The 24,853-nt window shown below is 44.8% G+C and overlaps 2 protein-coding genes across 3 annotated transcripts; one reads left to right on the forward strand and one right to left on the reverse strand.

Moving 5' to 3' along the window:
* Positions 1–4,230: 4,230 nt before the first annotated feature.
* On the reverse strand, positions 4,231–18,838 carry gsk3ab (glycogen synthase kinase 3 alpha b). The gene is made up of 11 exons (XM_076737101.1): positions 18,758–18,838; positions 18,467–18,652; positions 12,903–13,090; positions 12,529–12,612; positions 11,752–11,862; positions 9,535–9,665; positions 9,033–9,237; positions 8,605–8,700; positions 7,665–7,851; positions 7,471–7,548; positions 4,231–7,166 (listed from the first exon to the last, which is right to left on the reverse strand). Exons 2-11 carry the CDS (start codon positions 18,639–18,641, stop codon positions 7,099–7,101), a joined length of 1,323 nt encoding a protein of 440 aa, XP_076593216.1. The 5' UTR covers positions 18,642–18,652; positions 18,758–18,838; the 3' UTR covers positions 4,231–7,098.
* Positions 18,839–19,266: 428 nt separating this feature from the next.
* Positions 19,267–24,721, forward strand: znf526 (zinc finger protein 526). Of its 2 annotated transcripts, none has more exons than XM_076738149.1 (8): positions 19,267–19,471; positions 20,009–20,458; positions 20,729–20,898; positions 21,311–21,406; positions 21,525–22,327; positions 22,417–22,552; positions 22,643–24,271; positions 24,401–24,721. In XM_076738149.1, the coding sequence occupies exons 2-8, from the start codon at positions 20,161–20,163 to the stop codon at positions 24,557–24,559; spliced, it is 3,291 nt and encodes a 1,096-aa protein (XP_076594264.1). In that variant the 5' UTR covers positions 19,267–19,471; positions 20,009–20,160; the 3' UTR covers positions 24,560–24,721. The 2 variants fall into 2 exon arrangements, with proteins under 2 accessions (XP_076594264.1, XP_076594265.1); XM_076738150.1 differs by having other exon boundaries at positions 19,271–19,596.
* The last annotated feature ends 132 nt before the right edge of the window (positions 24,722–24,853 follow it).

Genomic DNA, 24,853 nt, shown 5'->3' on the forward strand with positions numbered 1-24,853 from the left:
CAATATGTAAAGCTAGAAAAGGGGCATGTCATAGTATGTTAGGCCTATTCTTATAATGCTCAAATTTTTAGTCCAAGTAACATGTTATGCCACGCAGACTGTTTTATAAGACAGCACATATGCACACAGCACTCTGAGTACCACTTCTGAATGAATCAACTGTTTGAGTTTCTGATAAGCCGCATTGTTTACCACGAGGTGGAACTGCAATATGAGCTTTATTACTGCAGCTCCTTTAGGATTAATCGCTGACTTTTTCCACATCATTCATACAGTGACAGCAATGGGTGTCTCATGTGATTTCAACAGCACTTGAATACCCACAGAGGTTTATTAAATGTACACTTTATAGCCTTACACATCAGATTTACCCTCCTTAGAGTGAGTACAGCCAGCCGCATCCCGCCTTATATACAGAGGTCAATGAAAGTATAGACTAGCCCACTCCACTCATTTCACAGAATTACAGTGCCCTGATGTGCTCCATTGGCTGATTGGGAAGATGAGCAGCTCCTCCAGACTGCTCAGCCTGACTGCAAATGGTATTAAAGAGCCAGCCGGGCTTCCAGCCAGAGGGTCCGGGGCCACTCAGTCTCCACAGAAACTGTACAATCTACTCAACACATTGTGCAATAACATCATTCAGCCTTGACATATCATATCACCACCATGACGACTTTGCATGCATGTTTTTCGTGGAGGGCTAAGGTTCAGAGTCTGCAGGTCCCAGGAGAGGTCAGCTGTTTATCTCAACTATTGGATGGATTGTCAAGAAATGTTGTACATTCATCATTCCCAGAGGATGAATCCTCATAACTTTGATGATCCTCTGATTTTCCTGTTGCACCAACATCAGGTTAAACTTGTAATTTGTCTGATACTTTTCGTAGTTTAGGGCCAAATATCAGCTGAACTAATGACAGCAGTCTCAGCTGTGCTTTGTGTTAAGCGCTAATTAGCAAGTGCTAACACAATTTAAACTAAGATGGTGATCTTGGTAAACATTATATCAGCTAAATATTAGTGTGTTGGCTTTGTAATTGCTCACACATTAGTATGTTGATGTTAGCATTTAGTTCAAAGTACCACTGTACCTCAACAGGAGTATTTCTGGAGATTATGAGGCTAGAATTCAGCTTTGTGAGTTTTATGCCTCATATCCGAAAAAAAATCCCTCTGATATTTGAATATAAGCCAGGCTCTTTTTGCACTTTGGAAAGACTTCTTCACCATCTTCTATAAGCAAACATTTCTGGAATGACATTCACATCTTCCCACGTTAGATTCTTCTCAGGCAGTCTTCCACCTAATATTTCAGACTCTGGTTACTCTCACTCATACACCAAAGTGGAAAGACACCAAACTCTCCTGCATCATGTTTATGATTGATTTTCTAAATTATTTTAAATCCCTTAAATGCACAAAGAACACAAACAAACAGATAAGTAAAGTGACTTATAAAATAATTAAGGCTTTGTCTCGGATTTATTATTTTAAATGAGATTAAATAGCTGCTCTGGATGACACTGTGATGGTTTGTCAAATTATTTCCAAATCCACATCAGGATGGCAATATTGTGCTAATGTCTTAGCCCCTGTGCACTTGTCTTAGTGTTTCTTTCCTTCCTTTTTGCTCACATACTGGTATTGTTTTTTTAATGTATGCTATATGTTCTGTGTCCCTACCTTGAAATGTATATTATTATGCTAATAAAGACATTTATTGTGCCATGAATGTAAGCATGTCAGTTAAACTGCACACGATGGATAGACAATGTTCAACAGAAACCAACTAGAATGATTGAAAGCACTTGTATCATAGTTTAGTTGGAGAAAACACAAGGCACTATGAAATCCTTCACAAATAAACAAAAGTCAAGTCCTCCAGGTTTTCTTCTGCCTACATAATTACAGCGCCCCGCCAAAGTTTTCCAAATGGAACTATTGCATTAATATTTTGTAAACCAAGATCTTTCTTCAAAAATTATCACACAATGATGCAAAATGTCAAGACCTTAAGTTCATGTTTATGAATGGAGACCAAGGTCTGCGCCAGGCCATACAAGGACAAAGTATTAATTTATGTGAGGTGAACCTGAGGGCCAGCCTTAAAGTTAAGCAAGAAATTTTAGTCATGCAGCGGGCAGCAAAGGTTCCGCCAGAGTCTATAAATATTTTCCACTGAACACGGAGAAAGACAAAAGAAAGAAGTTCATGGACACCCTGAGACTTCATTAAATCCTGCTGTCAACGGCAGATTCTCGTCTGAATGAAACATTTGAGTCGCTCTGAGAGACAGCTGTGCGGGAGAGACTTCCCAGGTCCTTGTTCAGCGGCCATGAAGTTATTCAACCGTGTTTGAGACGAAGGGCCTTGAAGTCATGGAGCCAAATGAGATCCGGATTGAACGTGATGCTCGGTTATCTTGAAACTAAAGTGAGACCATGTCAAAAAAAAAGTGAGACAGCAGATGAAAGTCACAGAAATGCACCAGCATTACAAAACACTGTGCACACCGGCATGTTAATTGTCCATGAACCAGCCCCCCGTCTGTTCACACGTCTCATATAATCAAACGGTGCAAGTGCAAGATTCCATCAGTCAAGGTCAAAAACATTTTCACTGACATTTGCAACAGCATGGTTCCCATAACAACTGTTCTGATTTCGTCATTCTCCAAATGGTCCGTTTCAGAGTCTGATCCAGCCGAGTCCACTGTGGATCATAAGAGAGCTTCATTTCACTAATCCCTCAGCGAAAAAGGTTTCACTGGAAGCTAAAGTCAATCCTATGACGAACACCTGATAAAGGTTTATAATGTTCTGTGCATTCAAACAGCGAACTGCATTCAGTGACTGCTGCCTTATATCCAGCACATGTGGTTATTAACATTTGTTGTAATGGAAATGGAGGATTTGCACATCATTAAAATAAGCCTAGAAACTGGGCAGTACCCAGAAGAAAAACAGAATAAAAAAAGATTTGTTAAAGCTCACACCTCAGCTCAACCCTCTCGACATTCGCTCTTTCCCTCATTGCTCTTCGTGGTGATGTAAGACCGAAAGCAGACTGCATCCTGAGTTACCAGCGGGAGGAGACTCCAGCTCGTCCTCTGATGGATGAGCTCAGCCCTGTCAGCCAGAATCATACGAGAAAATCTCAAGGCCTCTTCTCAGCTCAGCATCATCTGTTTTATCACATGCACCTTCACTTCCTTGGCATGTTTCCTTTCCACTGCCTCCTGCAGAGGTGGATTAAGTGCTCAGATCCTTCTCTTAACAGTACCACTAAATGTACTTCATCAATATCGAAAGTAAAAGTACTCACTGTGTAACGGAAAGGTCCATGCCGGTGTTATATCATTATGTATTTTATTATTATTACTGATGCATATACAGAATTTTTATGTCATATCTGGTTGAGATGGAACTAATTCAAATCATTATGGTTTTCTGTGTAGTTAAATTTACTATTATGGTTTAATAGACCCTTAAAGGTTCTTAAACTCGTAACCTGAAAGTAACCAGAGCAAATCAGATAATTACAGTGAAGAAAAAAGTACACTAAGAACAGCGCTTGAATATATAGACTTTCCTTCTTTGTACTGGTATCCAGATGAACCTGTTAGGAGGCCCTGGGGCAAAACGCAGCTCCTTGACTCCTAGTAACCCCCATCCTCTTTACATTTCTGCAGTTGCAACAGTGACATTGTTGCCTACTGTATATCAACAGTCACAATGAACAGATAATGGGTTATTATTATTGGCCCTGAAATTCCATTTTGGTGATACCTGATCACTACACTTGGACCCAGAAATGCCGTGTGGTCATTTATCTGAACACTTTCATCCAGAAAGAATCTACATAAAAACACACAATGGAAACAATGAATGTAAAATAAGATTTTGATGTAGGGGCCCCTCTTGAAGACAAGTCCTCAATATCAGGTCGTAAAGCCCCACTTAAACCCCCTTTCTTATCAGTTAATATTGTGTTTTTAGTGCATCGTCCTGTGCAAATATCCAGTTAAATTAGGTCAAACCTGCAGCTGTGGGACAGTCGTCCACTTTACCCATCCAGCCTTGTGTTGCGTAGGACTGTTTTACTTCATATTACTGATGTCACACAGGACAAACACGCAATCAACACAGACGCTGTATGTCCTCACTCTGATCATGTAAACATGGATCAATTATTCAGATAAAACTCAATCATGAATGTGAGACAGGAACAGTTTCATCACTTTATTAATGAGTTTAATTATTTATACCAACAAACAAAAACTGTCTCTCTCCCTCCATCCCTCTCTTCATCATCTCCTTTATCCAACCGTTCTGTTCCCAACCATCACGTTTTTACCCTCAGACAAGGGTGATAAAAGAGCAAGGTAACAGCAAATTAAAAACCAAGTGTGACAGTTCGAGGATGGAAAAAAAAAACAAACATTAAAATAGCACACTGAGTCAGCTCTTCATTTAGGAAGAGTCAGGAGTACTGAGAAAAACGACCATGGTCTGCCAGCACACATACAGACACACATACGTTCCCTGCAGCTGTGCTCAAGAAACTAATCAAGTATCTGTGGAGCAGACGCACCGTACGAACAGGTCGGACCTGTTACACTCAGACGACACAGTCAGCAGAAACAGGAAGCGGTCAGACACAGGAGATGATACATGTCAATGGACAATTTCATTATTTCCCCCTTCCTCCAGACACACACACGCACACGTGTACACACACACACACACACACACACACACACACACACACACACACACACACTCACTCGCGCACACACACAAACACACACAGAGTGATCCGTGACTCCCTCCCAACACCACAACCCCGTAGATCCAGAAGCTTGTAACATTCCCTTCACATTGAAGTTAAATGGAAAAGTGGAGTTCCACCTGTTGGCGAGCTTGTGCACCTGCATACACACAAGACCACAGAGTGGCGGACACACACTGATGTCTGGATTTGAGTACAGCGTCTTGGATGCGACTTCACTTTGCATGTGAAATTGCTGGACTAAAATTTGGAAGAAGAGGGAAAAAAAAGAAAAACTGTAATCCCTCAATTTTACCACCCCAGTGGAAAAGAAAAGATCCCCCATTCCCTGCCAAAAAAACACAATACAATAAATAAAACATTTAGGACAACATTTATGGGGGAAAAGAGAAAGTTGTGAAGAGAGAAATGGAGGGAGAGAGAATAAAAATGAAACATTTTGTTCTGTTTTTCCCCTCCTGAACAGGGACTGAAATGAAATCGTATTTACAAACTGCGACTGAGGATAAACAGTCCGGCCGCTGCTGCACCGGTCTACTAGAGAAAAAAAAAAAAATTACAAGAACAACAATATAATAACAATAATAACAAAAATAACAAAATAAAATAAAAGGTACTTGATATTTACAGTTTAGCAGTGAAAAAAGGAGGAAAGAGGGAAGCAGAAGGCAGAGGGATGAGGACAAAAAGGAATGGAAGGGAAGGCTCCAAAAGCTGTTCGGTTTCAGGGGCTCGAGCATCATTTCTGGTCAGATTATTACTGAGATTAGTGGAAGCAACATAGTGTGGTCAACTCGGGCTGAGCATGCGCATTTGTGCGATGGAGGAAAGAAAACTAGACCATGCCGACAGTCGACTGTCGTGAATGATTAAAATCAGTTCCCGCCACTGTCGCAGGACAAGAAGAGCGTGGTATGAACGCCACAGGCAGGCTGACGGGCGAGGGGCGAGGAGGGATCGACGGCCTCTCTCAAACCAAACCGAGTGCGTTCAGCCTCGCCCCTGCACAGCCGTGAACACCAGCTGAGAGGACGACGACGAGCCTGGTGAGCAGCGGGAGCGGCCGGCAGCCTCTCCGTGCCCTCCGCATTCTTAAACATTATCGAGCTGATTTGAAACTTAACACCGTAAAGTGACAATTAATGAGGTGAGCATTGACGCCGCAGCGCTGGGCGACTGTGTTTACGACATGAGACACTGAGGCTCCTGTATCAGATGCAGCTGGAGCCCATCACCGACGGCTCCCTGTGTGTAAAGTCATGTTAACAGCTGGACAGTACACATAACTGGCCCCTTTGTTTTCCCTCTCCTCCCTCTGAAGATGTGCAATATTCACTTGAGAATTCATGCGAAACACTTGGTTTCCAGCTTAACCGAAGAAAACGTGAGCTTATACTGAAGAAACTGAAGATGTGCACTCTGCTCGTATAAAGCTCCCTCTCATTCACATAAAAGGCAGTTGAGGAGCAAATAGTCAAAAAGAAACTGTAAAGACAGGCTGTGGTGCCCCCCTTTGTAATAAAATTTAAAACCGCCTCTCATCTAAAACCACATGGACGACGTTAGCCGATATGTTGTGTCTGGTATCAGACTAGGAGATTTTAAAAAAGCCTCAGCTGCGCTCACACTGGGCTGAGTGAACTGACAATACTCGAGCAGAGTTCAGGGTGGAAGTGACACTCATGTACACTGTGGGTTGTATGATCAGACACTGTACACGACATGCCATTTTTGACCTTACCAAGGATGATTGTCAATACTAGTCAGGCGTACACGTGGCCCTCTGTCTCCACTCTACAGCCAATCAGGACTCCATTCGATGGCACCACGGCCACACATAAAATCAGCAAATGCAAATAAAATGAACATAAAAAGGGATAAAAGTCAACTGTAGATTATAATACAGAAACTCAATGTAACATGTACACCCCCCCACCCCCACCCCCTCCATCTCATCTCCCAAACATCCTACCCAACCACTGTAAAGTTTCTTTATTCTAGCAGGCCAGGAAAGGGCCACCATGGACTTACAACTGCAGCTTATATCAAGCTCAAGCATGGCTACTAAAACGTCTTTAAAACAACACCCTCCTGAAGACAGGAGCCAAAGAAACCGCTTTCTACTGGAAATGGTTAAAATTCAGGGAAAACAGCGATGCTGAGTGTTTCTGTGGGTGTGTGTAGTTATTTCTTTTCTGTCTTAGGGGGTTTGGAGCCGGGAGGAAGGTTGAGAGGGAGAAGAGCAGAGGAGAGGAAAGGAAAAATGGGGAAGATAAAAAGAAAGGATGACAGAGGGATGGACGCTCAGGTGCTGTTGTTGATGGATCCAGGTGCTGAGCTGGGCTGGGCGGAACTGTCTGACACACTGCCCTCTGCAGGGGGAGAGAGGGAGCGCACAAAGGTCATCTTACAGGAAGAATTCACTTTTTGTTAGATAATTCAGTGCAGATACATCAACTGAGTGACTGTAGAGCACCTAAAAGTACAAATATGTCCTTTAAATAATATCTAATATTTGGTATTTAGTATGGTTATAGTGTACTGACGATGAATGTCAAATTCAGACTGAGGTTGTATATGCAAGACAGGTACACACTACTTCTTGTCAAGTATCATTGGATGATGGGTCTCACAGAAAAAGAGAGCATCAAAAAGGTAACATGTTGTAATACACACCATGTGAGGCAGGCGATGTCTGTGCACGAGCGTGAGGAGGAATGAGTGTGGAGTTCAACTGGGGCTGGATAGACAGCTCTGAGAGAGCAGGAGAAAAGGCGAAATGTTAAACGAATGTTGAATCACACGTAAAACAGTTCAGGTGCGGCAACTTGACGACCAACCACGAGCATCTAAGGGGAAAACAAACTGACCGACGGGACTGAAGTTGAAGAGGAGCGGCAGTTCTCGTCCGCTGGGCAGGCGAGTGTTGGGCTGGCGCAGCTCATCGAAGAAGGCGTGCGCACATGCCTCCAGGGGAGACAGCCTGGTCACCGGCGTGTATTCCAGCAGTCGAGAGCAGAGGGCGATGGCCTCTGGTGGAGTACGAGGCTTAAACACCTGGCAGGAGCAAAGACATTTGGAAGATTTAAGGCTCCGTGTTAACATACATGCTTGTGTAAATCCATGACTGACGGCGCTCTCAGACTAGGGCTGGGTGGTACGGACCTAAAATAACATCATATTTCTGTGATGATGGTCCGAGTTCCTAAATCATAAACCTCCTCACTAGCAGAGATGAACAGACAAATCAACGAAGACCAACTTCAGCTTCAAAGTCTGATTATCTGGTCTGGTTGTTTATGAAACTGGTTAGCAAAGACCTGCTATATTAATTGTGTCATATAGTTCCCGATTTCCTCTACTTTAAAGCTACAACTCACTCTGTTTCGCTGTTTGGTGAGCTTACACCAAGCAGATGGCAGTAGCCTACAGTGTAGCCTACAGGCGGGTACAGCCGTTAGCCGCGGTGGCAGAGCTGCGCCTTGTAGCTGCCGATTCCAAATACTGAACACTGACACTGCCGGGGACAGAAACAGCTCCTCTCTGTCTGAAAGCACCTTTACTCTTCAGGAAATACCAAATTGTTAAGTTCCAATCAAGTGTCGACTAATGTCTAAAATGAAAACACGCAAGTTGACGTGCTGTGCATGTGGACATAAACCATAAAAATCCAGTTTCTAAAATTATTTTGGTAATTTCCTCCTCATAAAGGCAAAGATATCTGTCAGAGAAATGTAAACACTAAAACCATACACCGCTCTTCAGGTAACTGCTATCCAGGATTAATATTCTGCAGCAGTGGGGACGTACCTTTGTCCAAGGGTGTGCTTTGATCTGTGGGAATTTGAACTCTGTGTAGTTTGGGTTCATCTCCCGGATCTGCTCCCTTGTTGGTGTCCCCAGGACCTGACAAACAAGGGTGGAAAGTTAAAATTCGTTCATATTAATGTGTGGAGGAGGCATTGTCAGTGTGGACGACAACACAAGCATCCTTTGTTGTATGAAGTGTACAGTTTGATTGTCCTTCTGAGTGTACTGTATGTGGATATTGAAATCTATGTGTACACACAGCAGAAACTTTCTTTTGCCTTAGTTCTTACAAACTCAGAGCAGTTTCTTGACAGCCAAAGCCTGAACTGACAGTACTTTCAATTCTAAACTTTACACCGTGTCTCTTTTCATCTAGCAGCCTGCCATCATTTGGCTTCCGGCCACTGTTTGCAGTCCCCCCGCTGTACCTTGATGATCTCTACTAGCTGGTCCACACCACTGTCCCCAGGGAAGATGGGCTGGCCCAGCAGCAGCTCAGCCAGCACACAGCCGGCCGACCAGATGTCAATGTTGGACGTGTAGTCGGTGGCACCAAAGATGAGCTCCGGGGCACGATAGTACCGTGAGCAGATATAGGACACATTTGGCTCCCCCCGAACTAGCTGCTTTGCACTAGAACATGGTAGAGGCGAGACGAAGCCGAAAAAGACAGTTTAGGAGGTGCGTGTCAGTCAACATGAAAGTTCATTTCTCAGTGCGTCTGTTGTCACAAAACACAGCAAGTAAGCCAACAAGACAAAGAGGTAAGAAGACATATGACAGATCAACAGGGAGAGTCAAGACTGAGGGCGAGATGGCTACAGACACAGACAGCCAACTAAACATGCACGCTGAGACGCAGACAGTCACAACTATGGAAAGAATGATGAAGACAGACAGAAGCGCCCTGAGGCAGCCTCTGGTACTAACCTGCCAAAGTCACAGAGTTTGAGGATGGCCGTCTCTGGGTCCACCAGGAGGTTCTGGGGCTTGATGTCTCTGTGACACACGCCCTGGGAATGGATATAAGCCAGACTGCGGAACAGCTGGTACATGTACACCTGAGGGGGGGCAGAGACGGTCGACATGATGCCCAACAGTGTTCAACAACTGAGACAGAAACATACACATAATCCAAGAAGCAACAGAGAGCAAAACAGCATCTGAGGACATCCAAGTTCACCGTCGTCATGTCTTTTCCCCGTTCTCATGTTTGGTCAGGTGATTCATGACTCATAGGCGGTGCCCTGCCTCCCATCAGGGTTTCCACAAGGTAAGCAAAGAATGCTTTTTAATACCTGCTTCATGATCACACCAGCCAAAGTCTGACAGTGTGATGGAAAACTACTGGGGACAACATATCTGAGATGATCACATTTTTCAGTGCTTCCCAGCCGTAAAGAACGACTAAATTAATGCGAGTTCATTCATGTTTTTGCTAAAAATCGACGCTTGCTCATTATGAGACGATGAGCTTCCTACTGTAGCGAGCAATGATGAAAGGGTTGCTACGGGTCTGATGGTGCTGCCTCTCACTCCACAAAAAGGGACTGAACAGCGTCTCATGACAGCCTGCAATCAGGTACAAAAACATTTTAGAACTAACATTGATGACAACAGCAGGCAAGAGAAAATATTTAAGGCTTGTAAATTAGATTTAAGACTCTTTAATATGTTCTGAGGGCTATTTTTGATTAAGCTCAATTCATTGTTTTTTAATATTTTTCTCCATCTTGCTCTTTTGGGACTATCACAAGGAGCACATGTGTCTGTACAGACTTTAATCGTGTGTAAGTCACTTCTACATGTGCCCTAGTTTTGTTTTTGGGTGCACCGTATAGGTGCATGTTGAAAGAAGCAGCTGTGAGGTGTCTGATGCAGCCTGCACTGGTGTGTTTCTACAACTGAACAGACATATGGGTGAAAAATTATCCGAATCCAACCCCTGTATGCACATCCTGGGTCAATAATGTCATTGCTCACACAGTTAAGTCTGCACCCATTTAACGTGTCTGTGCAATGCAAACGGTAAGCATCTTAATATGACAAATCACTGTCATCAACACCATTATCATCATTATTGCCCCCATGATGAAGCGACAGCAGGCTGGCCACAGATTACAAAATGATTATGAACAAGATGACTGAGAGATGATGGGTAAAAGGGGGACAGAGGGAGAGAAGAGGAGGAGAGGGGTGAGGAAGAGGGAAATGATGAGAGATACAGCAAAAACACGAGATCCGGGGGACAGGGAGGGAGATGCTGTGCTGTGTGCTGTGATGGAAGTGTGTCGCTGGAGGATGGAGGGATGACAGAGGAGAGAGGAAGACTGTGTGTGAGAGAGAGATCAGCATGCATCTCAAAGCCGCAGGGGAGCAGCAGGCTGAGGTAGGGAAATGGGCCATGAGACAGCTATAATGTCCTCTCAGCTGCTACAGACGCTGTACACACACACGCACACACACACACACACACACACACACACAAACACTCTGTAAAGTGAGCACCCTTTTAGACAGGGAACCAAGTGTATCGCAAACAGATTCATTCCCATGGGACCATCTTTGCCTTTCTGCTTTCATAATCCTTAAACAGTGAGCTGTCTGTGAAAAACAAACAGGAAAACACTTGGCTGTTTATTACATCCACAGGCAATTACTGAGCAACTCTCAGTCTCCGCTGAGTGTCTTTAAAAAGTGCTCAACAAAAGACAAAACTCAATTCAAGAGACTGGGATGAAATATGTAAATCTCACCCCTTTTATCATTGGACACAATGGCCTAGCATGGAAACCAGTGAGTAAAAATCACAAAAGTACAAATCATCTCATCTTTTTCGGATGAGAATTAACAGCAGTACACTTCAAACCTCAAGCACAGCGAGAGCACAGATCTCACACCTTGTAAAGAAGCAGCCTTTCAAACAGATCAAACTGGATTTGCTTATCTTCTGTACGTTTTCTACAAAACAGCGCATGCAAGCAACGTTGTTTGGCGTTCGGTAAGTCAGGGCTTCCCAAAAACAAACCAATGTAGCATCGTAACACATCGACTCAACTTCCATTCTCGCCATTTTCGACATAAACAGACGGGTGAAAACATGACCTCTGTGAGCATGGTGCGCACACGTCTGTCGGGTCTACCCACCTTAACATAGATGATGGGGATGGTGGTCTTGGCCTTGTTGAAGTGCCGAGCCACCCTGTACACTGTCTCAGGGACGAAGTCCAGCACCAGATTCAAATACACCTCATCTTTCTGGAAAGGAGGGGAAAAAAAGGAAAAAGGACTGTTTAATTAGAGGTGGCAAGTAAAATATAAATAGCTTAAATCTGATGTTACGAGTACATATAAACAAACCAATCTAATCTGATATGTTGGAGTATACATGGTGAGAAGTAAACAAAACTAATTATTATTGTGATTGTATGCTATGCTATATGATTTAAGATGCCTTTGAGAACAATGACAGAAATGACATTTATCTTACGCACAAGGACACAATTATTTTCTTTCCACAGCACTCAGTTCAGAGGCTATGAACCCAAAGGGTTTACTTGCTTGCCACTGCCCCACCATGTCGTCAGATGTAGTTTTTGTTGCTTGAGTTGTGAGTGATGCTGAACCTCTGATCTGATAAGCTCAGCTGATATAGCTCTCGTTTTCTCAGCCGCAGACACGTTCAGAGCAAAAGCAAAACCTCTATAATTATCTGAGCAATTCAGCTAAAGTGCCAGGACCCTCAAAACGTAAAGTAATGAGTGTGAAAATTAATGTACGATAAAGACCAACATCAACTTGTCTAAAACACGTCAATGAATCATCGCTCATGCATGCACCATTAAATGGTGGGTGTGGAGGCAGAGCGCTCCATCCAGAAACTTGATTCCTTCAACACAAAGCGTCACGTCAGGGCATACACACCTTCTCTCCACTGGAGTAGAAGAAATAACGTAGCCTCACAATGTTGCAGTGGTCCAATTTCCTCATAATTTGCAGCTCTCTATTCTGCAATGGAGGAAGCAAAAAGGAAGGGAAACGGAATGAATGCATTGTGAACTCTGCGAAAACATGAATTGCATTGCAAATTGGCACAAGTTAGAACAATTACTGAAGAACATCCTGTTCTAATCCAGAGTGAAAGAGCAATGATTAAAAAAACACACACACACACACACACATCAAGTCATCTGCTTCTACCAAAGGCCACCACAGGCTTCTTTGTAGAAGTAAAGTTCCTATTTTAAGCTTTTTGCTTCACTGTAATTATCTGACCGAGTAGGACTGTCTAAGCATACCTTAAACCTCTTGTCTTGGAGAACTTTCTTAATTGCCACCATCTCCTGGCTGTCGATGAGACGTGCCTGGTAGACCACTCCAAAGGAGCCATTTCCTATAACCTTTATGTCTGTGTAAGACACTTCCTGTGGGCGATCGGGGCCCTGGCCGGGTGTGGCGACCACCGTCGTCACTTTGCTACTGTCTCCTGTGGATGAGAGCACAAACACACCTCGTCAGAGAGATCCTGAAATGAACTTGTCATGGCTAAACACCAATGTTAGATGTCAAATGTTCGAATAATTTCAACATACAAACATACTGCAATGAAACCTTAAAAAGCATTAAAACATCCTTTTTTTCAATGTCACAGTGACATAGGCCCCTCCAGTTCAGCCTTTAAACCAGTGTCCCTAAAAGAGAGAGACGTGAAACATCAACGAGCGCTCGCTCCTTCTCTAACTGGTTGTGACCTATGTGGTGCCTCCCCAGACACACCCCACTCGCTCATAATGAGCTCCTGACACTTCCCACAACACTTTCCTGCTGCTCCCCTGGGTGAAACTAGATGTAAACCCCTTTCATACTGGAAACACGCACATGATGCAGGTCTACTGCATCAAGAGCTGTTGTTGAAGCGCCTAGAGCAGGGCAGCTTAACCCATGTTTAACCCAGTTCAACCCAGTAGACATACCCCTGGAATGAACCCATATCATCCCTGTGTAAGAGCCAGTGAAGCACATAGCTGTATTTGGTATGGTTTTGATGATTTCCTCATGTTATAGATGTTCTGTGCTGAAGTTCATACAATTACCCATTTTGAGCAGTGTGCTATGAGTGACCTAGGCTATAGTTCTGTGTATATTTCCTATTATGCTTACTTTTTGAGCTAAAATGCAGCTACACATACTTAAATTATTTGCGACAGGTTACTGTGCTGTATGTAAAGTTTTAGTGCGCAGGGATACAGGTGTTTAGGTGCAATGTGTTATATAGAGCAACACTGTGTCAGTGGGAACAGGACATCAAGTCCAGGTGGAGATATAACCTGTAGATAACAATCACATGTTGTGACGCTGTGATCAAAACCTTCAAATAAACCCTCATTCCTTCATTTTCCTTCCCTCCACAGATTGTGAGTACAGTACACTAGTTAAATTTACAACCAAGATGCTTTGCTGATGAAGTGGCCTGAGAAACAGGACTATAGTACAATGGCTACTACACCCACATCACATTATGCCCAGCTAAGAGGACAAGTGATATTATAAAGGGTTTCACAGGAAGGAAGGAAGGAAGGAGTACAGTCAGGCCGCCAGTCACCATCAGGCTCATGTTTGACCTTGTGGAAAACAGGCAAAGTGAGATGATCACGATCTACCAGTAACTGACAGCTCTCGTTAAGGTCAAGTAACTGCTCAGTGTTTTAGGCCTGTGCACGTGTTGGGCCAAGACTGATCTGACAAATCAGCACCAGAAGCAATGACACTGGGAGGGTAAGAACAGCAGAGAAGAGGCCCATTGCCAAAAGGCTTGTCAGAGCCTGTGATAAAATTGCGTGGACAGTAGCACACCCAGAAGTGCTACCATTTCCTGGGCTTGCTCACTTCGCCTGTCTCAACAGGACCCCTCCTGATCTCTAGTAGGTCTCCGAGTCTCAAAATGGAGTCAGACAATAAAACATTTTGGTCTCTCCCATTAACTGATGAAAAACCAAGACAGTTGATTCGGCTTAATCGCCTGCTGTTTCTGTCTGTATGAATAAATTTGCTTTGACCAATGATTGAAAAATTACAAATCAGATTACCATCTCCAGTTGATCTTTGATGACATATGAAACCGTGTGTACTCTTCTAGTTTTTCCAAATCTCCAGGGAGCACTTTTTTAAGCTTAGCAGTAAACAGCAGCTGATAGCATACCCACATGATTGGCCCAGATCTGATCTTTACCTCCAGGTCAGCAGAAAATATTCATCTTTTGAGATCAGTCCTTGTGTGGTTCCTCCACATTCCTGTGTTCAAGCTACACAATACACTGGTCCTCTGTGTTTCCTTTTAGCATCACTTTCCCACTCTTTTTAAACAAGTCAGAGGGGAGCACATTAAATATGGAGCAGCTGTGGCATGATAGTCCCTTGAATAATGAATGCAAAAATGAGCACTCTGCCCAGCTGTCAGTGAACGGCTTTGGTTTCTGATACGTCAATGAGAGCCTGATGAGTAAGAGAAAAGGGATGTGCAGAGCGGCTTTTATCACACCCACACAAATCAGCAATTATAGCCTGAGGCTTGTTTTTAAGTGTAAAACTTAACGACACTTAACTTGAGAAAATGATCAGCAATTGCATGATAAACTACAAGAAGCATTAGCGGTCTATAGGAATTGGAACCGCACCTTGCCTGATATTCTGTAATGATGGATGTACACTGGGTGTGGCTTGGATAAATCACTCCTAAGTATTGGTGCCTCCACACACGATGAAGCTTCAATTGACCAGACACCAATCAGAGTCACATAACATGCATAAGAAAAATAACTAGCAATGGTTCTTACATTTGCTGATTAGGAAACTACATGACTTTATGTTCTTGTTTCACACCACAGACACTGAAGATGGTACAATGCACAGATCCAACTTTTCTCTCCAATTACCAATACCTCAACTCAGGGAGTCCATCAATGTCAAGTGCTGATCCGACATGGTGCTCTCCTAAATTTCCTCCTTAACTCAGTGGGATCATTTTTTTTTTTTTTTTTTTTTTTCACAAAATACTGAGTCGAAGGCCAACTGTAAATCTGAATTTCATGATGACGTTGATAATGTAAATGCAATTAATGCCTATCGGTCATATCTTGCTGAAACCCAGTCCACTTAAGGCTAGTACCACTAGATCAGTAGCAGTGCATCTCTTTGCTTCATCATTTCCTATGCTGCTAATAATACATATGAGCCAGTCCAGGAAGGAAGCAACTGCGATTTTAAAGGGTGCAACAGCATGTACCAACATTTAATAATTCACAGATCCCAGTAAAGTAGCATAATATTTTTAAGTGCAGAAAGGAACATCATAATATTTAAATTAATTATGCCAACTTTGAAAATTATGTGGGTATCTGAAACCAGGTAAAACCAATGACTTTAACGTGATTTCTCGTGTGTGAACATGTAAAACAGGGATGAATAGAGCTGAGTATTAAACCATGACACAGGGGGCTGAAAACTGTCAAGTACTGAAAGCTGGGTGAAAACGCCTGCTCAGTACTCTTCTTTATTGATTACTCAATGAGACCATCTCTGGTTGAACTATTTCAAACTAAATTATATTTAGGCAAAGTAACTACTGTACTGTGAACGTAGTTTAAACTACTCGTGTTTGGAGTACATAGAACATTTGACACATAAGATTGATTTTGTGACTGATGTTTGTTGAGCCGGTTCTAGTCACTTGACATCAGTAACTGCCACATCCCTAAAGGCTTTGAGGAGCCAAAATGACTACATATTCTCCTTTTTACTCCTCTTCTGGTCAGTCTCAGCTGGTCTCCGTCCCCTCCTAATCTAAATGAGGACTTACAGTAATTTTCAGTATTACTGAAGCACACTATTCAGTTGTTCCAATTAACATTTTTTCTGCTGTCAAGCAACTGAATGAATTAAAAGTAGTGATTCAATCATGGGTTGTTCATGCTGCCTGTTAATAAAACAGTTATTCCTTCACTGCTGCACTAAAACCATTGATCAAATCACTATTATACGCTGCCAAGTTGTATGACAACACTAAATAGAGTAAAGAGTAAATACATCAGTATTGCGTGATTGGCAATACTTGCAGAGTCAGAGTGAGAGAGTAGAGGCAGCAGAAAGTGGCCCATGTAAATGACTACTTCACAGCATCTGACCGCTTCTGAACAGGCAGACATCATCCTGCCTCAAGCTCAGCTTTCCCCATGAACGTTAAAAAATGAGCCTGGGCTTTTCAGATTTATCCACTCCAGCGAACTGAGTTTTGGGTGTGAAAATAGTAAGGTTAATCTGCCCAAAATGTAGGGATGTTTTCAGATATAGCCAGCTTAGCATCAATGTAGGATATAAAACACCACTTTTGTTCGGGTTTCTGCAGGTCCAGGCACCTCTGACACAAGAACAATGCTTTCACAGATCCTAATGACCAAGACTGACGCAGTCTGAAAAATGAACGGGGGAAAATGTGATCTTACATTCAAAAGCAACGGATGTCAATGAGCTGAATCACCTGACGAGGACTCAGTATGTATTAACTGTAACTGTATGTATTAACTTCAGCAAATGTTCAAAACACAGCAGCCTGATTTCAGCCGTGACTTCAAATCATTGTACTTGTTGACCATTGTGCCTGTTCTAATAATCAACTTTGTATTATTTTCTGTCAGGGCCCAAATAACTTGAGCTTCTCTTTCCCGTTTTGAAAATGCTGTTTAACACATGAGCTATGAATTTTTTCTTCTTCTAACTATCAAATTTTGTCCTTCAGCATACCTCTTGTCCAACTATACAGATCTCCAGCCATCTGCTACCGCTGCACAGCTACATGACCCCTGAGTATTCTGCAAGTTCTTGTCATCACACCGACTAAACCAAATGGTGGGACTTTGCTGTTGGCAAGCCAGGTGTTCCAGTACAGGCATCAAAATGTTAAAACAAGTGAGCATGTTCAACGACCAGCATAAAAGCAGACAACCTATTTAAGGAGATGATGGCTATGGTGTAGTGAAATGCAGTCTAATTCAGGACTTGTCTGCCACCTGAGGGGTACTGACACAGCTGCACAGGCAATACGCAAAATACATGTTTGCCAAACTGTTTCCACTACACTAAGCAAGAATCTTCACTCCTGGTGAAAGATGACCTATAATGGATTTGGACTGTAGTGGATCAGCTGTTTCAGCAGATACAACGATGCTTTCATGTACACATACATTATCATAGACTGGTTAATCAGCAGCCGGGACACAGCATTTATATTCATATTTTCACTGAAAATAATTCCTATTTCTTCAGGCTACCGCACGACGTATACTAACGTAACCCTGGTTTGGCAAAAACTCTGTGCAAGATCAGACTAGACCGAGGACGACGCCTAAAAAACTTAGACTATATAATTTCAACCTACCCTTACAAACGTTAGCAAGCTAGCTAGCTTCCACATTTGATATTAATGACGAATATATTTGAACGTCGACTAACACCAACTTTGTTCTTGGGTTACAATGCAATAATAATGATTAAGTAATGTTAACGTGATTTATCGTCGAAGTATCAACGGCTTAGATCCAAGCTTGCCACAAGCAGCTAACGATGATGCTAGCTATGCGATAAAAGCCCTTGATCGCAGCGGTTCCTTAATGAAAAACACAGCTAGCGTTAGCTGGACAGCTAACTTAAGTTAGCTAACCAGCTAACAGCTTGCTGGCTAAGGTTAGCTCCGCGACAATGATCGACATTAAATACACTCCGGCACATTTCTTTAAAAATAACGCACAACCTGAGCCTTTGTAATAACATACAAGTTGGGCTTATGCTAGAAATACAAAACAATACTTACTAGGCAGTTTCAAATTCCCAAAGCTCGTCGAACTGCTTCCACTGGCTTGTGAAGCCCCAGTTTTTCCTGTCGAGCTTCCACCGGCTACTGCTGATCCGGCACCGGCTGCAGCGGATCCGGGAGCTCCGGGAGGCTCAGCGAATGAGCTGGTCCTGGGCCGCCCGCTGCCGCTCATATTTGTGTGAACTAAACCCGGGGCAAGGTTGAACGTTATTAGCAGCCAGACAGACACAGACTTAAGCTATATATGTAAGTGTTTTAATATTTCATACAAAAATAAACTACACTTACGGCGTTCTGTATAGGTTGCCCGTCTCCCCCTTTCTTCCTCTGTAGAACGGTGATGGTGGGGGGACTGGGGAGTTGACGCACAACGACGTAAAGCTCGCAAGGATTACTGGGAAAATGAGTTATTGGGAGCTTCGAGGCCACAGTGCTCCACCAACGAAAATCTAACTTCTCATTTACGAAGAAATTCACGATTGAAATGTTTACTCGGTTCCACTTTGAAGTTTGTGTTTTGGACATTTAGCCAACACAGTAGTGAAATGGGTCGTCGTTGCGTTTTTAAAACGAAAAGAGTAACCGTGTATTATTCTGTAGAGTCATACATCCAGCAAATCACACGAAAAAATAAATAAATAAATAAAATAACTTAAAATGAGTTCAGAAATTAAAAGCTACCAGGAAATACTATTTACGGTCAACAAAAAACTACAATGCCCGACAGTGAAGCAGAGTTAACGACGGACAGTCGCTCTGTCCAATCACAAATCCTGAAATGTTCAAGCTACCGCATTGGGCGGGGTTTCGTGTCACAAGAATGAAGACGATCGGTGGGCAAACGTTTCACTACATGCTTCGAAATGTAATTTCCCACGGACACTGTTCATATTTTTGACTCCCATGCCACAGATGGTGACCAGGGACCAACATAGGATATATGCTTGTGTGAACTAAGAGTGATGACCACACGAGGGACTGTCCAACGAGAGTAAATGAGAGGTAAGGAGAAAGAAGGGCCCGCCGTCGTAGCCGGAGAGCTGCGGCGAAAAGTGGGTAGCGCCGCCTGACGGACCGCCCGACGAACCGGGGAGCCGCTATCAGGAAACCGCGGTGCCGAGAAACAGGTCTGCAATATCGGAGGGAGCGCCGCCAACAGCTCTCCATATGCCATCACACACTGTAAACAAAGATATTCATCACATTTGTGAGGAAAACCAGGCACTGACTAATAGCACTATTGAATGGTGGTCGCATTGTTAGCAACACGGGGCCTTCGCTTGGCTAACGGCTGAAAATTGCGATGTTTGTTCGTGAGATTGTTTCTCAGTGTCTGTGGGAAAACAGCTGGGTCTTTCTATTACTGGGTATTTGTATTGTACAAGTTAATGACACACGTAACGCTGTTTGTGCAGTGTTAATTGAACCCTGACCACCATATATTAATCCCTTGATGGCTACTACATAACTGCTTATTTAAATATTGACATTGGTCAGTGGTACATGTTGTCACTTTCATTTTTTTTTTGTTTACCACAGGTGTGCTCTCATACTGTCCCCCTGGGCGACAAAGTAGTCCTCGTTCACTGGACACAGCAGAGAAGTTTCCTGTCGTCACTCACCAACAGACATTCCCTTTCATGATCCACTTGCAGCCTTCATAAGACGACACACAAACACAGAGCACCAGCATGGCCGAGCATCAGGAGGAGGCGGAAGGTGTGTACCTGGAGCACCAGTACATGTGCAGTGAGTGCCATCAGCTCTTCAACACCCTCGAGGAAGTGCTGATCCATCAGCAGATCCACACCGGCCAGGAGGGAGAAGGGGAGGTAGGGGAGGCCATGACCATCCAGGGCGTCCCGGAGATGGGGCAGACCCAGCAGTACCAGTGTCTGGAGTGTGGGACCCTCCTCGTGAACCCAGAGGAACTGCTGCAGCACCAGGAAATGCACATGAGAGAGGCGGGTATGGAGGTGGAGCAGCAAGGTGAGAGATTTGATTGTGAAACACTGGAGTGTGTTGAGATATGAATAATGTACAGTGCACACGATGCAGCATGAAGTGAATTTATGGCTTTTGTATAAGGAATGCATGTGTCCAGTATGATGATGGGAGGGAGGCAAAGAATACAGTGTGGACTCTGCATACTGTCTTACCCATTAGTCAGAGGAAGAAACAACACTGTGTGTGTGTGTGTGTGTGTGTGTGTGTGTGTGTGTGTGTGTGTGTGTGTGTGTGCGCCTGCCTGTCCCACAGAGCTGTGTGAGGTTCTGGAGACAGAGGATGCAGGCTCGGAGGCTCAGGTGTCGGGACCTGTCCAGTACCAGTGTCTTGACTGTCTGGCTCTGTTTGACTCACCTGACACGTGGCTCGAGCACCGGCGGACCCACAGCAGGAGCAGCACACACAGCAACACAGAGACCATTGTAAGGAACCGAACACTCGACAGACTAATAACGTTTTTGTTCTAATCTGAAAGGTTTAATCCATTTACTTTTTACTCTATGAGTACTGAGGTAGTCTCTCTGTTATTGTTACGATTATAGAAGTTTAATAAATTGACCGATGCAGACTTCTTAAAACAGTAGCTCTTATTTTGTGTGTTCAAATGTGGTTGGTGTAGTTGTACCAGTAACATGTTTTTGCACAGTACATGTATTTTATGACGTGTATACTGAGCTACAGTAGTTAATGGTGTGGGCTATATTCTGCGTTGTCATTCTTATTTTAAGTCTGCAAATGAAAGGATTATTATCAAACTATGCTTAATTTATGTAGCACTGCATTAACATTAATGCTTTCATTTTTATTTTTATTTATTTTTGTCCCTTGCAACAGGAGTATGTGCTACAGCCTGATGGCACCATCACTCCGCTGAACAATGTGCAGAACTACGTGCTCAGTGAGCAGCAGGCTGGAGAGATCTTGGCACAGGTACTTGGGATTGTAAACAACTCACAACAGAGGAATAGATTTGACAGCTGGATGAGGGTTTTAAGGGTTTTCTCTCTTTCAAAGCTCTTTTCTCTACGTTTCTGTGTGTACGTTCCAGGTACTTGCCCAGCAGCAGCGGCAACAACAACAACAGAAGAAACGTCGGCCTGTCTCCAAACTTGCTGCACCCTCCTGTTCCTCCCTGCTGCCTCCAGTCACGCCCAGCCCCGGCTCTGCCACCATGCACCTGCAGATTCTCACAGCTCAAGCTCTGGCAGACAATTCCAGTGTTCCCAGTCAGCGCCGCTCCAAGCTGCCCCCCCTGTTGCCTGCGGTGGGCCGAGGCTCTTTGACAAAGCTGGGGGTCTTGGAGAACGGTGTCCAGAGACTGGAGTTAAGGTTGGCCCCAAGTGTCCAGGACGAGACCCAGCAGCAGCAGCAGCAGCAGCAGCAACAACCAACAGAGGTGGTGGTCATCCACCCCTATGAGTGCTCAGAATGCTCCCTTCTCTTCCACACTCCAGAAGACTTCCTCCAGCACCAGGGAGAGCACTTCCTGGGTCAGGAGAAAGAGAGTGGCGAGCCCGGCGTCATGAGTGGCCTCGAGGAGGTGCGAGGACGGGAGGAGACCACAGAGAAGGTGGAGGACATTAGGGTTAGAGTAGCAGAGAAGAAGGCAGCAGTCTGGTCCCAGCCCCAACAGTGTGAGCTCTGCAACCGCACCTTCACCTCAATCAACCGGCTGGCTGCTCACAAACGAGTGCACGAGCAGGGCACACACGAATGTCCAGAGTGTGGCAAGGTGTTCAAGAAGGCGACATCGCTGCAGACACACACGCGCACACACTCAGGCGTGGCCAGGTACCTGTGCGTGGACTGTGGCAATGGCTTCACGACTGAGATGACTCTTATCATGCACAGGTAAAAGCTTGGAGACACCACGGCAGCCAAGAAAACAGCAGATATGGACTGTTCATTGTATTTCATCTTTTTCTTTCGGTGTCTTGCAGGAAGTCCCACACTGCAGACCCCCTTCACAAGTGTCAATTCTGCAACAAAACCTTCACCAACATGACCAAGTACCTCTACCACCGCAGAACCCACCTCAACCGCGATTCATCTGGCACGCCCGTCTCTGTCTCCTTGGTATCGTCATAAGCATGTCCACCTTCCAGCTGTGCTCACAACCTCAAGTTAGTATGACGTTAAATTTGACCTGCCTGTTTTCTTCTCTAGGTCTCAGCTCCAAGAAGAGCATCTCTCTCCACTCTTGCCATCCTACAGAGAGCAAGAGAGAAGAAAATTTCCCACTCGGATGATGTGAAAAGCAGGCTGCTGCCCCCTCTCACAGATGAGGAGATGGAAAAAATGGGAGAAGAAACAACACAAAGTTCTGAGAACAAAGTAGAAGGAGAGGAAGTGAGGGGGCAGGGGGAGGACAGCAACATGGAGGTGTCTGCCCCACTCGAAGGCAACACCAGTGACCTGCAGCAGGTGGAGAACGCCACCAAGTCTGGCTTAGCTACGAACCCCGCTCCCCTGGGTGACGCTGGTGTAGAAGTCACGTCGGGCTCCGCCGATGCAGCAGAGGCGGCTTCAGCTGCGTCAGCAGATAAAGGGTCCTTTTCTTGTCGTTCATGCTCAAAGACTTTTCCCTCCCAGCTGCAGCTAGTTCACCATAGACGCAAGTCACATGTCACCGAGCGCAGATTTGTTTGTGGCCACTGTGGCAAGTCTTTCAAGAAGCATATCCACGTGCGCAACCACATCCGCACTCACACCGGTGAGCGGCCCTTCCAGTGCTCTGACTGCGGCAAAACATTCTCATCTCTAGCCAACATGATGAGGCACAATCTCATCCACTCTGGAGTGCGACCGTACCGCTGTGATGTCTGCCACCGCTCCTTCTCACAGTCCTCCAACCTCCGTCAGCACAGCCTGATGCACTCTAATGCTGCAGCGTTGTGCTGCCCGGACTGCCCTGCCACCTTTCGCTGGCCCACCAGGCTAGCAGCACATCGCTACACCCAACACCCAGGGGCCCCGGCCCCTTTCCCCTGTCCTCACTGTGAGGCTGGCTTCCTGACCAAGAGGCAACGAGACAGACACTGTCTGGAGCAGCACCCCACTCTGGTGCAGGCTGGTCCGGGGACGGAAGTCCGCAAAGAGACAGACAACCATGCAGAGATGGGCAAAGATCTGACGTCAGAGCCATCCACCTCAACCGCAGTCGAGACAGAATCAGAGAATTCAACCAGTCTTGTGCGAGGGGGTCTAGATTGCAGCATTTGTGGGAAGAAGCTCAATTCCCCTGCCAATCTGCGACTTCACAGACTGAGCCATGTGGCCTTAGGCCCCGGGCGGCCCCGCTGCACCTCGGGGAAGCGGCCCAAAGCCCACCAGTGTCCTGTTTGTGGCAAGCTGTTTGTGTCTTCCTCCGGAGTTGCACTCCACCAGAGAGTCCACACTGGTGAGCGACCCTTTCCTTGCCAAGTGTGCGGCAAGCGCTTCCGTCAGAACACACACCTGAGGGAGCACCTGCGCACGCACTCAGGTGAACGGCCGTTTCGCTGTGAGGTGTGCGGAAAGGGTTTCATCCAGAGCATGCACCTGGCTGAACACCGGCGAACACACACGGGCGAACGGCCTCATGTGTGTCCGCAGTGCGGCAAAGCCTTCAAGACCTTCTCCAACCTGAGGAACCACAAAAAGACTCACGCCAGGCAGCAGAGGCTCGACGAAGAGGCTGCTGCCCAAGCTGCCCTGGAGACCGGCTCTGCTGTGGCAGTGGTGGATGCTTCGGCAGTGGAACTAGCTAACGGACAGCCTCAGCTCATCCAGATTGAAGCGTCGGATCTTCAGCAGGTCAGAATGCATCTCCAAAATCTCCAGAATGAATAGAAATTAGATTAAAATGTTGAGTTTAAACGGTTAAAGAGGATGACGTTTAATCAGTACCTGTAAATTTGTACCCACTCTGCTCCCTCCTCTTAGGCACAGGGCGCTCCTACAATCATGTGCAATGAGTTCGGGGAGACCATAGCCATCATTGCGACCAGTGAGGGCGAAGCGCTGCCTCTGGAACAGGCCTTGGAGATCTATCACACAGCGCTGGAGAACAACCTCGCTGTGGACGGACTGCAGCTCCTCTGAGGACTTCTTTAAGTTGGCAAAAAACAGACTGGACTCTGCTGTGGCCAGAGTCTTTATCATTCATATGAAATGGATGTTTTCTTCTGTTTCTGAGGGTTGTTTGTGCTGTTGAAGTATTCTGTTGTAAATAGGTGAAATCATTAAATGTTTTTTCAAGACGATAAACATTAGTAACCCACGGTCTCATTCGACACAACCACGTATTAAAGTTCACACAGCTGCAGTCGCAGCGTAGAGATGATGTGGACTGAATTTTACATCTCTGCTTAAGGAAGACCCATCTTTCACATCGCC

Source organism: Chaetodon auriga, chromosome 8 (genome assembly GCF_051107435.1).
Source record: "Chaetodon auriga isolate fChaAug3 chromosome 8, fChaAug3.hap1, whole genome shotgun sequence".
NCBI lineage: Eukaryota > Metazoa > Chordata > Actinopteri > Chaetodontiformes > Chaetodontidae > Chaetodon > Chaetodon auriga.

Excerpts from the sequence above, each read along its gene's own strand:
- gsk3ab (XM_076737101.1), bottom strand. The coding sequence starts at position 18,641 with ATGAGCGGCAGCGGGCGGCCCAGGACCAGCTCATTCGCTGAGCCTCCC. Across the intron at positions 13,091-18,466 it reads TGGGAATTTGAAACTGCCTA|GAGACAGTAGCAAAGTGACG; the intron begins GTAAGTATTGTT and ends TCTCATCCACAG. Across the intron at positions 12,613-12,902 it reads TCCAAGACAAGAGGTTTAAG|AATAGAGAGCTGCAAATTAT; the intron begins GTATGCTTAGAC and ends CCTCCATTGCAG.
- znf526 (XM_076738149.1), top strand. The coding sequence starts at position 20,161 with ATGGCCGAGCATCAGGAGGAGGCGGAAGGTGTGTACCTGGAGCACCAG. Across the intron at positions 21,407-21,524 it reads CTGGAGAGATCTTGGCACAG|GTACTTGCCCAGCAGCAGCG; the intron begins GTACTTGGGATT and ends TGTACGTTCCAG. Across the intron at positions 24,272-24,400 it reads AAGCGTCGGATCTTCAGCAG|GCACAGGGCGCTCCTACAAT; the intron begins GTCAGAATGCAT and ends CCCTCCTCTTAG.